The 17,304-nt window shown below is 48.2% G+C and overlaps 1 protein-coding gene across 1 annotated transcript in view; it reads right to left on the reverse strand.

Moving 5' to 3' along the window:
- Positions 1 to 4,603: 4,603 nt before the first annotated feature.
- The window catches only part of LOC108165365 (putative uncharacterized protein DDB_G0282129), a 57,528-nt gene continuing 44,827 nt past the window's right edge, over positions 4,604 to 17,304 (reverse strand). Inside the window, exons 4-5 of the mRNA XM_033387641.1 lie at positions 7,924 to 8,274; positions 4,604 to 4,656 (exon numbers count right to left, since the gene is read on the reverse strand). Coding sequence (XP_033243532.1) covers positions 4,604 to 4,656; positions 7,924 to 8,274 — 404 coding nt within the window. The remainder of the gene's footprint in view (positions 4,657 to 7,923; positions 8,275 to 17,304) is intronic.

Genomic DNA, 17,304 nt, shown 5'->3' on the forward strand with positions numbered 1-17,304 from the left:
GATAATTTGCGTTTTATTTACCCGATTTTGAACACTGTCGATGGAGGTCGAGTTGAGTTTAGTTTTTGCACGGGTTTGCTCGTCAATCGGCGAGCCGCGCTGGCTGGAACTGTTCACCAAACTGCAGTTAAGACACCAAACAAAAAAATTCATGCAAAATTGCATTCACACGATCCGACAACGACGACGTGAACGATGATTATGCCGATGATTCCGATGAGCAGGAGTAACAACAGCAGCGGCAGCAGCAGGAGCATCGACAGCAACAGCAGCTCATTGTTGCGCTTGCCACATTGAATGCGTTGCGTTTTATGGCGGCGTTAGCCAGATGCGACGATGCGACTACCGGCCGCATTTGCCACACACACACACACACACACACACACACACTAGTGCACTCTCCAACAATCGCACACACACACACACACACACGCCCACACACACCTACAGAGAGAATCGTCGGGAGATGAGCAACAGTCGGCACTGGCAGCGACTGAACGAGCGACCTTAACTTCCGTATTGCTCTCGTCGTGTCTTCGTTGTCGTCGTTGTCGTCGTTGTCGTTGCCGTCGTTGTCGTTGTCGGTGTCGGTGTCACTGCCTCTCCACTTGGCTCCAAATTCGGCCAGCAGCTGTGTTTTCAACAATAAAAGTTATGCAAAAGCCGAAATAGCGGCGCAGCACCTAAAAGTATGCAGCACGAATGTAACAGCCGCAGCGGCAGCATCGGCACTCACTTCGCTGCCAACTGCGACGGCGACGGCGACGGCAACGGCGACAGCGACGGCAACGGCGACGGCGACTGCAGCTCTGGCTTCAGCGTCTGCGTCGCAGCAGCCATTAATGAGCATCAGCACTAGAGGCGGCAGCGGCCACCAAAGCAACAGCAATTGAAGTAAATCTCTCAAATTGTTGCATACTTGAGGGAGAGCTTCCACGGTGGAGAGCTTTCACTGTTAGGTGCCCTTCCCCTACATCAGAATCAACAACAACATCGCTTGCGAGGGGACCAATGGCCATCGTTGGAGCCACTGTTCAGTAACAGAGCAGAGGGACAAAGCTTTAAGCTGTTGGTGAAACCCGAAAGCTTTCTAGGGACGGACATAACAGAATGTTATTTTAACAGAGAAATGTATGCCAACGGTACAAGATTCCCTTGAGAATTAATAGGGGCTTTTGAAGCTTAGCATTTTTGGAAAAGAGCACCATTAACATTTCAGCTCGAATCTCCTTAGTAGACCCAAAGCTTCCAACAACAGATGGGAGTCTTAACATAGCCCATAACAGGGGTTGTTGTGAAGGGGTAGTACTGTAAGCTAACATTATCTAACCACCCCTCCCTGGAGCGAGTAGATAATGTATCTTAACGAAACTTTGGCAAAGTAACAACAGATAAGGGAGGGGTAGTAAGAGAGCGAGAGAGAGAGAGCGCAGAGAGAGAGCATCCGTTAGGGGTAGAAAACGGGCAGAACGGTTAGTTTCCCCAAACGGTAAAACGCTTTGCAACGTTGCAAATCAAATGAACGCTGTGCGGGCAGAGGAATTTCAGGCAATTGTCGGGGATTATTTGTCAAGTGAATAATAAATCGAGATTTAAAATTATCCCCCCCCATAAAGAACTTGAGTTCCTGGATTCAAACTCAACTGCCAACTGCTAGCTGCTCTGGCCACTGGCTGCTCAAGCCTGGCTTTTAGGCTTTTCCGTCTTAGCTTTTTCAACAACAGCCAGTGGCATGAGAGCTTTGGGAGGAGAGCTCCATCCGTAAGCCCCCAGTTGCAACTATCATAAAGTGCTCGTTTTATAGCTGGGACTTGCACCATAAACTGCACTGCAATGAAATTTTCATGGGGCCGGGATGCCTTAGAGGAGGGATCTTCGATAGACAGGGGGTGGGGGACGGGTGTGGGGGAGGACTCGACTACAGTTTGGTTACCTGTTCATCAGTGGGTCAGATGCTTACTTTTCTGCATGCATAGCACTTTTCTTCGCCATCGTCAGCTCCTTAATTTCCCGGCACTCGCACTCGCACTCGTACTCGCTTGCCATTTTTATGATATTCATGACTCTATGCCGCAGACTCGAATCTCCTGCGTCGCCTCGCAGGTTGTGGCCGTGCGAGCATCTCACGTATAAATATTTTACGACGTCCTTCAGTCATTTACTTTTATTGCAATATTTGCTCACTCAACGTTTATGATGATCATTTTAAGCCATTTTTATGGGCAGAAGCTGCTGCTGCCGCTGCCGCTGCCGCCGCTGTTGCTGCTGTTGCATGAATCACAGTCGGCATCCGATGTGCCTCTGACTGTGCCTCTGACTGTGCCTCTGCCTGTGTCCATGTGAGGAGTGCCCCCAAATCCCTCGCCATGCGTGTGTCTGTCCGCCAACGTTGCTAAATATTTGTCTACCTTCCTGGGCCCCTTCCTGGCCCTGTTACTGCTCACGCCATTTGGCTACTTTGCTGCTTTTTATATAAATGGCAGCTCATTAAATTGCTGGCATCGTTTTCAGCTGCCAAGAGCGTAAATTGGCCAGGTGTGTGCGTGTGTTGGAGCCCCCCTTTTCACGCACTCAACTTTCACGGGCGAGTCCTGTGCGACTCCGTTCAGGGGCTTTCTGCTTGCCGCCTACTTAAACTATTTCGGGGCAAAAATTCTAATTTGCAGACAACTTCTCACCTCGTTTAACCTGCTGACCACGTAACGAGCAATGGACAACTTTCGCACCAGCACGTGCCCGAGCTGTGCCCGTGTCCTGGCCGTGTCCCGCCGTAACTATGTCAACTGCAGTCGAAATGTAACCATCCCGGAGTCCACAAGTCGGGGGCTTAGAAACTGTGCTAAAGTTTGTTGGGGGCGGGGGGAGGGGGGGAGGCTTTTGGGCCGGAACTCGACTTAACGCTCGATTGCTTTGCCCTAAGCACTTTCAACTCTTTCAAGCCCTCAATATTTCAGTGGGTCTCGAGTGCTGGCTCCACTCTCGTCTCTTTCTTGGAAGAATGCCTGGCAAAAAGTGCACTTCATTTGATTTAAATTGATACGAAGTCAGTTTGAATTTCATTTGCAAAATGGAATGCCCAAAAAGGGGACAGAGCGGACAGGGCGGAGAGCAGCTCCAGTTATAAGTTATAATGGCCTGACCACAATTTCCCACTCGACAATGGCCAAAAGACATGCTCAAGTGCTTGCCTGGGCAGCAGTTGAAAGGAAAATTTTGTCATCTCAATGGAGATTGAAAACTCACTTTGTGCAAGGGTCTCCCCCACTCTCGATGCCCCCCCTTTCAATCTCCATGTATGTGTGTGTTTGTGGCATACTTGAGATTACCAAATTACAGTTGCACAACATTCAAGGCATACACTTAGGCGCACTTAGGGCCAGAAGTCGCTTTCGGGTTATCAATAACCAAACTATGGCGCTGGAGGGGAAACTTTTTCATGGCTGGCACTTTGGCTGCCATTCCCTGCCATTCCATTCTATGCAGACTCCCACGACTTCTTTCGTAGCGCCTAAAAGGCGGCTGCACTTTTTGTCCATTACCCGCCTCGAGTGCATCAAACTGTCATTTTGTTTGCGGGACTCCGCCATGGGGCCGATCGGCTGTGCTCCAATAAACTTTGCCGAATCGACAGAGCAAAAACGCTGGCGTAGGTAACACATGATTGGAGATTGCCTTTCGCAAGTTTTCGGGGGAAACTTTAACAAAAAGAAATCGCAGGTTTTTCTTCCAATTCAATTTGTCCGCCAACTTTCTGTCTCTCTCTGTCTCTCTCTCTGGGAGAATCCCTGCCAAACTGTCCACAATAATCCAAAATTGACTAACCAAATAGAAATCACACACAATAGCATGACAAAACGGAGGAAAACATGGATGAAGGGGGTGCGAGAGGGAGTGCGAGAGGGGGTGAGGGTTTGGTCCTTCGTTACAGCGCACTGCGAATGCAATGAAGCGTTCGCTTATCCCATGTTATTCAATTGGACATTTGCGAAAAATTAAACACAGTCTGCAGCCAGCCAGTCCGCTCGGTCCACAAAACAAATGCAAAATCCACTCGGAAGCCCAACTTTGACCCACACCCGTACATTCGTAGAATTAACAACAATTGCAATTGCAGGACAGGATATGTAGGATGTTGCTGTGGGGGTCCCCATCCCCCCCCCCCCCCCCCAGCCCATCCCCCCCCCCAAAACACAGTCCATTGCACACACATCGACAATGACAAGTACATGGGCATAATAAAGTCTTGGAATTTATTTTTATGTGCATATAATAGAGGGCTGCACCCTCGGAGCCCTCGGAGCAGGCAGAAGGCGGCAGAGCTCCCTCCCCCCCCCCACACACACACACACACACACGCCCAATCATGCAGGCCAACGGACCCCCAGGAGACGCATTTCATCTGACAATGCGCAACATTTTACGAGGCCAGGAAAAACAGCCCTACAGGAACCAGGAACCAGAAACCAGGATCTGGGATCTGAGACCTGGCACCAGGCAATGACTTCACCTCGTGTCCAATCGAATCCGTTGTTCTGTCCAGAGCCAGAGTCCGCAACGAATTTTCGAATTTTGCCAATATTTGCGTAGTCATTCGGAGATTATCCTAATTGAGAATCTCGGCGTTAAGCTTGGAGGGGTTGCCGTTGCCGTTGCCCTCTGCGAAGGGCTGGCGCTGGGGTTGATGCCCCCATGACAGGGGCAGTGCCCAAATGGATAGATAGATGTCTCTATGTCTGTCTCGGGGTCTCGGGATGGATCTGGATCAGGATCTATAGATGAGGCGGAAGCATGAAATTGTCGCAATCAAGAGTGGAGTACACTGGTAGAAATTGGGGGTAGAAGTGCCACTAAAAGGAGGGCACAAACTATCGTCTGTTTCCTCTGTGTCCTCCACCCCCTTTGAGGCAGACCAAATGAAGCTCAAACAAGGCCCAATCTTGACCACTTTCTCCCCCAATCTCCTGTCACAATTCATTACGAGCTCTCAATTCGAGGCAAAAGAAAACATAAATAAACTTTTTGTTTTAGATTTCGTGACAAATGTACAGAAATGGCATTTTCCATCAACTCTGAGACCCGAACCCGAACCCGAAGCCGAAAGCCAAACCATTCCTGCCCTGCTGCGTGCGGAATTATCACTGGAAGGAAAATATTTACACAGGCGAAAGGTCCCGTAGACCCACAGAGGCACGGGCGGACAAGTGTACGACCCATACCCACACCCACACAGGAAGCCGACTGTCGAAGCCAAAAAGGATTACTTATCGCATATTTTGACATAAGTTAAGTTCATCAGTGAAATACGAGAGTCAATTGTCCCGTTCCGAAGAGAGATGGGGCGCTTAAACCAATGTCCAGACTGCCACACTGCCAGACGGGCAGACAGACAGACAGACAGACAGACAGACAGAGGGCCGACATCGTCTGTCTACTCGTTCGTGTGATGGGTCAATTGTGATAAGCCGAATGTCCGAATGGCCACCCCCGGATGGGGATGGCTGCTTTGTTCTAGGCCCTGCCACTTCTGGGCCCGCCTGCGTTTATTTGCATTCGGCTTTGTTTCTGTTTGCAGTGAAATCGAGGCAGGACGACTGTAAAATTGGCAAATATCTATCGAACAATTGACAGTTTAGGGCGGAAAGCCCCGGCAAAAAGCCCCTCGCAATTGATGGACAGCCTGGATGGACATTCTGGACATATGCGAAGGGCCGGACCGAATCCCGGCGAATGCCAAGATTGGGCAAAATAAAAAAAGGATTTAATTCCCAGCTTATTCGTAGTCTTTATTTGTAGGTCTTCGCAACGAATGAAAGCGTTTCCCCCACCCCTCCTCTAATTCCTTTGTCCGATGGCAAAATTTGGCATTTCAATCGTTGGGCAATGAATTTGCAGAATGGAACATGCGTAAGGGGAATAATTAGAAGTGCTCGCGAATAACCCTCGACAAACCCGTACAATCTGCTGCTACAAACAACAGGAAAAAAGGAGGCAAGCCTGATCTCTCACAGGCTTGGGCCGTAGTCTTTTTAGGCCCACAATTTCCTTTACTTTCACTTGCAGAACTGGGCTGCTCAATGTATTGAAGTGCAATTAAATATGGAAACTATTTCGATGCAACTCTTTAAGCCAGAGCAACACTCGCCAGCAGGCACTACGTACGTGTGTAGTTAGCTCTCAGCATCTTGCGTGCATCTACGCCGATATCATGGGGGGGCTGGGGCGAAACTATGTAGCCACGGGCCATACACAAGTCAAAACAAAACAGAACCCAACACACAAAGGACTCCTCCGACCTCGGGACCTGCTGGGACTCCAGACCGAGACCCAGACCCAAACCCAGACCCAGACTACAACATCGACGGCGACTGGCACTGGCACTGGCACTGCCACTGCCACTCTGTCTACTCATCCACAGCCGCGCCTGGTTGTAAAGATATAAAATCAGACAACTGCAACAACAGAACTACAAGAGGCCCCCGAAGGAGGAGGCAGTGCGGAGCAGGACAGGACAGGATAGCAAGACGGCAGGACAGGCGGTTGTTATGTCCTCGTCCTCGTCCTCTGTGTGTGTGTGTTGTCAGCTGCAGCGGCGATTTGTAGCGCCACAAGGATAATCACACTTTTAATCGTGATTTAAGTTTATGGCGCTGGGTGCTCGTTTAGTTTCCTGTTACTTGCTACAACAACGATGCATCTCCTTGCAGCGTCTGAGGATTTTTTTCAATTTCTTTCTCATGGCTTCATCAGCCGCAGCGTCTGCAGGAGGCTGGCGGGGCAGGAGCCAGGAGCCTGACTGCTTGTTAAGTTTCCCGCTTTCATTTTTATATTTTTAATGATTTTTATTGCATAACTGGCGGCGTCCTTCTCGACCTACGCCCAATAAGGACCGGCCCGGCACGGCACGACCACGACCCCGGCCAGGCAATTGCACTTTGCCACATTTTATGGCCAGCCCCCCCAAGAAGGAAGCCAACAATGGAGCAAAGAAAAGCCAGAGTCGTGATTTGTTGTTACTGCCCGTTGGGCCTGGCAGGGCAGGGCAGGGCCGGGCCAGACAGGAGAAGCGCTCCAGGAAGAGCTTTAAGAATAGACTAGAATCGGATCAGTTCTACATTTCCCTCTGTTATCCCTTGTTCCGGCTGTAATCCCTGAGCGGGGACAGGTCCATCTCTCTACAAATACTGTGATTCCGTCATAGTACCTCCCTCAATAGTTGGGATTCCCATGTCTCTGTGTATCTGCATCAAAATATCCCTCTCGTTGCCACCACACCACCTCTTGCCGAGCGATCCTCGTTGTAATATGTTGCTAAGCAAACTCTCATTTACCCGCCCCTCGACAACGCTGTAGCACTACCTGGTTCGTTTACTTTTACAAATTATAAGCACTCACATAAATTTCACTTACTGCTGCCGTCGCTGCCGTCGCAGTGGGTGCCAAGCCAAGTTTGGCTGCCAGTCTGAGTCGGAGACTCGGAGACTGTGAGCTATGAGCACCTTTTTGTGAGCTCGTAATTAGAAGGGAAATCACAGAGAGGAGCACAGGAGGAAGGAGTCTGGGCTACTGGCCACCAACTTAAGATGATGGGAGAGCAGGACTACGGCTGTTACGGCAGGGAATTGGCCACTTGAAATGCAAATTGCGTGCAAATTATGGCAAGCTGCCAGCCAACCGGTGGCAGGTGGGCAAGTTTTTTTTCCCCGTTGTTTTTCTGGTTCATTGCGGAAGAGGAAATATTACTTAGGACCCGGAAAGTTGTGTTTTTAATTTCTCGAGTTTTAATTCAATTTCCGGCTATGCATTTTATGCATCTTCCCCGACAGGAGGCCACTCTGCGGCGGAGCAGAAGACTACTGTTTATGGTTGAATATTGACCACAAGCTCCATCGGCTCCCCATCCCATATAGCATGGCCCACACTTACCGTTATTATGAGTTAGAAAAGCGTTCTCTGCCTCCGAAGATGATGATCCTTGGTGCTCATTATTGGCGTTCGACGAAGAGGATGAGTTGGAGAAGTCGTAGGGATGGCTTAGGCTATTACTTCCGCCGGCAGTAGAGGCAGCCAGGGCCTTGAACAGGTGAGCTGTACGTTGCTGCTGGGTCTGCTGCTGTTGTTGCTGTTGTTGTTGCTGTTGCTGCTGCTGTTGGGGTGGTATATAGGGATTGTTGTAGATGTTGCGAGTGTCGTTCGATGGTTGCAGGTTGTATTGTTGCTGTTGCTGAAGCGTGTTATTGGCACTCAGACCGTTCACCGTAAAATGCCGTGATTTGGCTGAAAAGAAGAGCACGGCAGAGAGAATACGGTTAAAAATGGAAGCTTACAAAAGAAAAAGCAAAAGAAAACTTTTTTTCTTGTCATGACAGTTGGTACCCGCTCCGTGGCACACCGTGCCCCTCGCCAGCCACTCCTTACGCCTAATTGCATGCATTGAAATATGCAAATGAGTCCAAGGGGCATGTGGCATGCGACATGTGTGGCTGTGTGTGTGTGTCTGTCTTCGTTTGCTTCAATTAAAGCATTTTCGCTGCTCTGCTCGGAAAGGTTTGGGGCTTTCACATTTCCTCCGCTCATCGTAGCCGCCTATTGTTGCTTTTCTCATATGAATTATGCATGGCAATGACAACCCGAGCTGCATGCAGCCGAAGCCCTTGATACCCTTGCAGCTCCACTCCAATTCGGATTGAATTCGCCCGATCTATGGCAGAGGACCCTTGGAAGTGCTCACTTCGCTGCTGAAGTCGCAGTACCCTCTTTGAGGGTATACACCCGATGCCCGCTCTCCTTTCGTTCTGCGGAAATAATGTTGACGCGAAAGCTGTGATAATAAAGCAGGCAAAAAGCAAAATGTCACCTCTCTCTCTCTCTCTCTGCTCCCCTCATGCCCGAAAAAATTATGCTAACCCTTTCAATTTTCCACAAGCAGCCCGCTCGGAAAAGTTGCTCCTTTCCTTTCCGAGAACGAGGTTGTTGTTGTTGATGCTGCCTGCTACCGCTTTTTGCATATTAATTATGCATGTTTTCGGTTGGTGTGAAGGCATCAACACATTGTTTGAATTTTAAGCAACACAAGCGACAAAATTAGGGGTAAACTGACTGCCAGCGAACGGAGGTGGAGTCCACAGTCTCCCTTTGGGGCCTTTCACACTCCGATTTGTTCGGCAGTGGCCCCAACTGTGTAAATATTAAGTGCGAAAGATAACGAGCTAATAACTCACTTAATTTTTGGCTCTTTTGTGTCTGCCTGAATGTGGGTTTGGCCCGGATCGGATCGGATCGGGGAGGAAGCGGGCAGGGAATGGCAGAGAGCGATGGAAATAATGCGATCTGTTCGCTGAAAACCAGTCGTGACCGGCACTCAATTTGTATATTTTTTTCAACGAGGATCTGTTTCCATTCCTTTATGTCACGCTCAATCCGCCATTGTAGAAGGAAGAGCCTGTGTCCTGTTTGAGAACTGTTTTCTTTGATCCGCCTACAATAATGGTTCGATATGATCAAAATATCCCTCATGACAGCATTCGGCAATGTACAAGCGTGCGTCTATAATGCCACAGAATGGAGTCACCAGTTGGCGGCGACCGCCAGTGGCATCTATCACCTGATCGGCCCCAGAAGTTCGCAGACTGTTATCCCCTGCACAAACATTCAGGGATCTCCGAGGAGGATCCCACCAGAAAGATACGATCCAATTTAAGGACAGCTTACGTCTTATTGTGCCTTTACAGATAGATCTTGAGTAATTCAATGAACAAATAAGATACACGCCGGCGTATGTATGTATCTAGAACTCAGGGATGCCTTTTGGCAGGACATCAGGGAGAAGGAAGACTCCTTAACAGACTGAATCAGACTTTACCTCCTTCCAAGGAAGCCAAAGGAGGAAAGCGGCTTAACAAGACCCAGACACACTCAGAAACACAAGAGCCACCGATCACCATTCACGACTATGAAGTCCTGTGGCGGTTTGAAAAGATTTCATGTGCCCAAATCCAGATGAAGAGATCTCAGTCTCAGCTGGGTAAGTTTTCCACTTGCCGCGGCAGTCCATAATCATTCGAATCCCTTTGCCTTTGCCGACGATCTGAATTTATTGGTTCGACGACCCAGAGAGTCACAGTTTTCTGTTCGCGTATTTTGCCAAGAACTGATACCCTTCTTCCAGGCAGCCAAGTTCCAGGGACATTAATGAGCCGGGACCCTGGCGGAAGCGACTGGGAGCAGAGTGGCCTCCACACCCAAGTGTCAACAGATTTTTCCCGATCGAGATATAAGCGGCTATGATGCTTTTGGCGTCCAAGGGGCATTCCTCTGTGCTCTTCCTCCTGCCTGGATATTCATTTCAAAAGGAATATTCTCCTCCACTCCTCCCCGTTATCCAGCCATTACCTCTGCTCGATTTGCCTATCGATATTCCAATATCTTCCGCTTTAAAGGTCAGTTCCATTCAGGCCCAAAACAAGACTTCAATGTCAATTTCCTGGCGATAAAAGTGCGGAGGCACAACACGCGTCGCGGTTTAAAAAGCAATGTCAATAAATTTTCACTAGAACGAATTTATTGGTAAATCCCCCCCGCTTTATGACACAGAGCCGCCATAGGCAAGGCCATGCCCAGGACCAGGCCCAGACTAAGGCCCACGTCCGGACAGGAACTCAGACTCAACCCGTTGATGCCGGGGCCAAATCTGTGACGCGTCTAAATGTCAATAAAAAACACATTCCGCTACCCAACGATTTTCTGGATTTTCGGGAGCATGGAGAGAAATTCGCTTCGTTTAGCGACGATATAATGACACAAAATCGCATAATTCGACGAGCAGGAAAAGGGTTTTCCCGCACCGATGCGGAGGCTATTGGGGAAACAGAAAACAGAAAACCAAAGTGCCAAAATGTCAAAGTGAAAGTCAAGGAAGCAACATTCAAATTGCCTGATTTAGTAGACGCTTGGGGGCAGCAGCCAAATCTCAACGGAGGGGATGGAAAAATATTAGCAACAACAAAGGAATAAAGCATTGTATGTGTGTGTGTGTGTGTGTAAGAAAACTAGCAACAACAGAAAGAAGATAAATATATAAAAATTGTGTGGCAATAAAATTTGCGTAAATAGTCCAATTTGCATTGAATGTGGCCCTTATTTATGGCACTGGGACTGTACCCCGGGAGGCATTGGGGGCACCATTGCGCAATCAGGCAACCCTAGAAAATGGAAAATGGGGGGATTGGCATCGGGCGGGGGTTGGGCGTGGGATGGGGTATTGTTAGTTGTGTGCCTTTTGTTGTTGTTGATGCTGTTACCGCTTTTGTTAGCCAAGTGTAAATTTGCCAAAATTTTGTTCAACAAAAAAAAATAATAATAAAATAAATAAAAAATGGGCAATGGCTGGAAATAGAAGTGAAAATGGTAATGGGACTGGGACTGGGAATGGATCTGGCGACACTTGGAATGGGCTGTTATGCTCCCGAATTATCAACGGCCCATCAACGAGGCATCGTCACGGGGAAAACTTAAAGTTCAACTGGCGATGGGCTCATGGGGGGGGAGGGATGATGGACTGCCGCTTGGTTGGGAGGTGGGGGGGAGGATTATGTAATCCACGTAATTAATTCAGCAACCAATCAATCGGGCAATCCGCAATCGGAGGAGCAGCGCACCTTTTGTTTCGCTTTCCAAACTTTGCCCAGACGAAAGCACTTGAAAAAGTTTCCACTCACAATGCCCGCAATCAGGTCTCCGGAACAATTAACAATCGATGCAGCCAATTAACAATTAAAGGCAAGCCCCACCCCTCGAAAAAGGGAAGGGGGGAAGGCAGGGAAAGTTGCTTGGTTGCTTGGTGGGGAAAACTTTGTACAGCGAGGGAAAAGTTTCCACCCGCGATTCACCCGAGCTGAACAAATTTTATAAATAAATGCTAAATCCCCCATAAATATTTGAAAGCCTCCAAATATACATATTCCAAGGACACACCCCCATCGATCCCCAAATCAACTATTTATGTCCGTCAGGCAGCAGGCATCAGGCAGCAGGCATCAGGCAGCAGGCAGCAGGCGATGGAACCAATTGGTTTTCACACGCACGATTCAAGCGAGCGGGCAGGGGCCAGGGGGCAGGGGGCAACTAATAATAATTACCCTCTATAATTTTGGATTGCATTAAACATTCAAATTGCAGCAATTAGGGGCGAAATTAAGTGCTGAGACGAGCTGCATAAGAGGGTTACGGGTTCTTTAAGCTCTTCCCCATTCCATACGATTCCATACCCCTCCCCCTCCACCGTCAACTCCTCGAGATGGACTAAACGCATTAGCATCGTGGCAGGATTGGGCCTGAGACCTGGGACACTTGAACAGATGTCCTGGCATTTGAAATTCACAAAACTAAAAGCAAATGGGGATAGGAAAATAGGAAATGTGAAATGCGAAATGCCGCTGACTCATTCTCTTCCGGAAAAGACAAAGCCGAAGGACGGAGCACGGAGTACGGGCAACGGGCGTAGGGGGGACAACACCTTGTTGTCCCTGGCTGAAGGATGAAGATGAAGCCAACGAAGCTGTCAATGACAGTTGGCTGTTGTCACCCTCGCCCCAGGACCAGCAGTACGGGCATCTATCCACGGAATGGAATGGAAAATTCGCACAGCTGAGGACTGATGAAGAAGGGCCAGAAGTTATCTGCCTGAATAATTCCGGGAAGGCTTAGAGGTGGGCCAAGGAGCCAGCTCCCGTCCGTTCTCTAATGCATGTTTGGCATTTACATAATTCCCATTGGACGGACGGACGGATGGGGAGGGGAGCGGGGTTGGAAGCACTTGACTCGCACCAGCCCAAAAACCCAACCCAAACCAAATATCAATTACAATCACGCAATCGGAACAACACGGCGACGGATCAGGGACAACAACAAGCAAATTAATTGAAATCAATGCAAATGCCCAGAGCAGGATGCCCACAAAAGGATATCTGGACCTCAAGGGTTGCTCTATGGTATGGCATGTACGTCGTAGTGCTTCCATTTCGGGTCTTTTTCAATTTCAATAGGCAATCGCATTTGTCAGCGGCTTAAGTCGCGCTGCGCCACCCATCAGCCGCTCCCCGAGGCGGCCGTGCCCTGTCCTCTCCGTCTGCTCTCCTCCATTGTTGTCCAACATGTCAAAGCAATTGCAAACATTCGGGGGCTGCCATTCATTTATCAGATGAATCGCGAGAGCTGAATCGGTTTTACTTTTTCACCCGCTCGCTCGTTCGCTCGCTTGATCTATGGATTCGATTTCGCGGTTTGCTGAGCACCGCCAGCGTAAAGATAACGCTCCGATAAGTAGAGTCCCGCTCGGTACTCATCCTGATCCACCACGTCCACCGCTTCCACCACTTCCATTGCGCAATATGTCACCGTGTTTCTGGCGGCTTCTGTGGCCATTCAATGGCTGAGCAGCTCTGCGGGACCCTGGCTCAGGTCCTTGAACATATGCCACAATTAAATGTGTTGTTTAAAATTGAAAGTGAATGCAAATCAGGGGAAAGCTTTCACATGCACACAGCTCATGGATGCACGGAAAAGCATTATCTACAGAGATCAGACAGAGCTTTCAAAGCTCACCAATACTTTGACATTCATTGTGCTTGTATTCTTCAGTCACATTTACTTGAAATCCCGCCTGGGGCTGCCGCACCACTAAAAATGCGTTTTCTTCGCATGTTTCCATTTTTCCCGAAAATATTTTGCGTAATATTCAAATGCTAATGACTACATTTGCCTGCCCCTGCCGCACAGCCTGCCATCGAGGGGAGACGAGACCATTGACATATTCAACTCATTAAACCAACATTCAGCGCTGTGCCCGCGACACAATGCCGGGGAACTCAACTGAATAGAACGGAGCTGAAAAGGCAAAAAAGGATCGCCGGCTGCCGTGCGGATGTATTTGCCAGGCTAATAATAAACACCCAGTCAACAACAACAACAACAAAAACGAGAGAAAATAACCGACAAAAAGAAGCCAGGACGAGGGACAGGCCCAGAACCAGGGCGAATGATGAATGCTAGAGTGCGAGAACAATGGCCACAATGGGTAACAGGATCAAAAATCAGCAACAAGAGAACAACCCAGACCCAGGTCCAGGTCCAGGCCCAGCAGAGGGCTAGAGGGTTCATTAAAACTGCGTCTCGTCTGACACGGGGTGCAGACTGAAGATTGAACTACCCCCGGGTGCGGAGATCAAAGCAAACTGCAACTGCCATTAGCATCGCCTCGTACGTACTACATCGAAATGCTACATCGTATTCCGCTTTTTATGGCCAAAGCAGGGCCAGAGACGGGCTGGGCAGGGCTGGGCAGGGCAAAAACTTATTACAAAAAGTTGACATTGTGTCAAACACGGCATAACGAGCGGACGAGAGCAGCGAGAGCCACACCTTTCGCCAAAACCGAATCCCGACTGCCGAATCCCGTCGAGCGTCGAGCGTCGAACGTCGAACGTCGAGCGTCGTGCGGTTCGCAGTCGCAATTATTGCGTTTGAATTGTCAACACCCCCGTTGAGAGATGTGGCAATGCGAATGGCATGAGTGTGTGTGGGTCTGGGCAGGGGACTGCACAGGGGATTGGGAATATAGCGTTGGTCAAAACCGAAATACGCCACGGGTCATACGCCGAACCACTCCCATTCCCACTCGTTGGCTCGTTTACGGGGATATCTCTCTCTCTGTGTGTGTGTGTGTGTGTGTGTTTGTGTGTCTGTCTGTGTCTGTGTCTGTGTGTATCGTGTGGTGTGTGTTTTTAACGCGTCGGGTGTCGATTGTAACAATAACATCGCCCAGAGCGCAGATTTGCGCCTCTCTAACGATGATGATGACAACGTCGACGGGTTACTGCCACCGCCACCGCCACCGCCCCCCCACCCTAAAAGCCATGGCCATTTCCCTCCCATCAATGATGACCCAATGGAGAGATGTGGGAAATGTGTCATTATTTTTAACAATTTTTCCGTGCTGTTTGGCTCTTGGCACCTTCTGTAATTTACGACCTTAGCTTCTTCTGCTCTGACGGACTTTGATGATGATAATTGGGGGAGGATGCATATGCCTGGATGCCAGCTAATGGGGCACCCGCCACAGTTTAGGGCTATGCGTTAACTTTTGTCTGTTTTGATCAGCTTTTAATCATCAGCTTTTCGGTAAATTCTCGTGAGCTATTGACACAGCCCCAGTGTTAACCTTCCTACAACACTTCGTCATTGCCCACATCGCAAAAACGGATAGAGCTGCAGCTTAAATCACAAATGAAGGGACACAGGGATAGATGGAGTCGAGAGACGGAGATACGGAGGGACGGAGAGACGGAGAGGCAGCCAATAAATCAGATTTATTGGTTTTCAAAACAGATTTTCGGGGCGCCAGAGACCAAAACCACAATGCGAGTAAAACGAAGTGAATGCAATCTTTTTGCAGCCCTCCTCCGCAATCGCCAATCCGCAATCCGCTCTGAATGTTGCCATGACACTTCTGACCATATGGCCGGAATGGTCGGAATGCCCAAAGCCCGATGCCCGATGCCCAACTAACGCTCCGAAATCCATCACAAGTGGCACGGACGCATTGATGACACAAAGCGTGGAAGGATTAAGCCGCCGCGGAGCGGAGCGGAGCGCAGAGAAGTAGACAATGAAAGTTCATCATGGCCGCAGGACGGAGAACGGCAAACGGAGCAGGACCCAGGATGATGCCGATGCCGATGCCAATGCCGCTGCCGGGCACTTGGTCGACGTTCGCTGGCAATTTGTCGCTCGTTTAGTTGAGTTGTGCGACAAAAATAGAATAAATGGCACAGATAATGGAAAAAATGGACAGCTGGATGGGATGAAATGGGATGCTGTAGGACGGGACGGGACGGGATGCGATGCGATGGGATATGGAAGGACGAGGAACAGTAAACCGCTGGCCAGGGCTGCAGCCACGTCCATAGTCCTGCAGCTCCTGGTAATCCGACGATTAATTAAAAATGTTGTCCTCGGTAAAGGGCTTAAAAATTGAAATTGATTGCCGCCGCAGCTCGGCTCGGTTCGGCTTATGCAAAGTTTTTGCCCCCCAACCCCCTTCCCCTCCACCATCCCATGCCCGTCCTGTGAGGTTCTCCTTTTGCAATTTGAGGAAAGTTGTTTATGCTAAATAACAATAAATATAAATACAATCGCAGTTATTACTGGGGGCGCAAAATACTCCAGGGAGCCGAAAGTCATCAACGGAGGCACAGAACCCATCATCATCACCATCGCCATCGCCATCGCCATGCCATGCTCCACCTGAAGGGAAAATCGCTTAACAAGCTCCCGGCGGGAAATCCCCGGAGAGTTGCGCGGGGCCGGCGCACAAAAGTAAAACGGAGAAAGTCAAGCAATGAAATCGTGAAAATTCATTTGGAAAAGTTTACATATTTCAGGCACTAAAGTTCAAGACAATTACTGAAGCAGCATTTTTATTTCTAATCAAGTCTCCCGTTTTTTTCGTTTCCTTTACTCAAACACTCCAGCGGTTACACCCAGAGAAAACAGGATCAAGAGAGTGGACTTACATTTTTTGTATTAATACGAGAATATTTCATATTTATATTAAATATATTTAAAATATAATATAATAATAATAGTAATAATAATAATAATAATAATAATAATAATAATAATAATATTAAAAAAAATATAATAAATATAAAAAAATTGAATATAATAAATATATTTAAAATAAATATGAAATATATTCAAAATCAATTAAAAATATTTTTCATATTGATTTTTCATTTAATAAAAATATGAAATATGTATATTCGAAATCAATTAAAAATATATTTCACATTTAAATTAAATATTTCATAGAAATATGAAACCCAATAAGCTACAAATTGAATATATTAGATATATTTTAATGTGCTAAATATTTTTATTTTTTATTAAAATTTTGTATGTTAAATCCAACTAAATTCTATTTAATTTTGTGCTTAAAAACCGCAAATTTAATCCAAATATGAATCACTTTTCTCTGAGTGTAGCTGGGGGATGGGATGTGGATTCGTTTGATCATTAGTTTTCCCGCTAATATGGAAAATTCACATGCAAATCAATGGGGAACACCGCACCACCCGCTTGGGCAATGCACAACCCCCGCCCCTGACCCTAAAGCACACACGCGGCAGAAGTTTTCTTTCGCTGTGATTTCCATCGAACCAACCCCTGCTCCGCGCTCTCTGTGGACCAGTTCTGTGAACAATGAAAAGCCAATGTCATTTTCTCATATCAATTAGTTACAAGCGAGTA

The sequence above is a fragment of the Drosophila miranda genome, chromosome XR (assembly GCF_003369915.1).
Source record: "Drosophila miranda strain MSH22 chromosome XR, D.miranda_PacBio2.1, whole genome shotgun sequence".
Lineage (NCBI taxonomy): Eukaryota > Metazoa > Arthropoda > Insecta > Diptera > Drosophilidae > Drosophila > Drosophila miranda.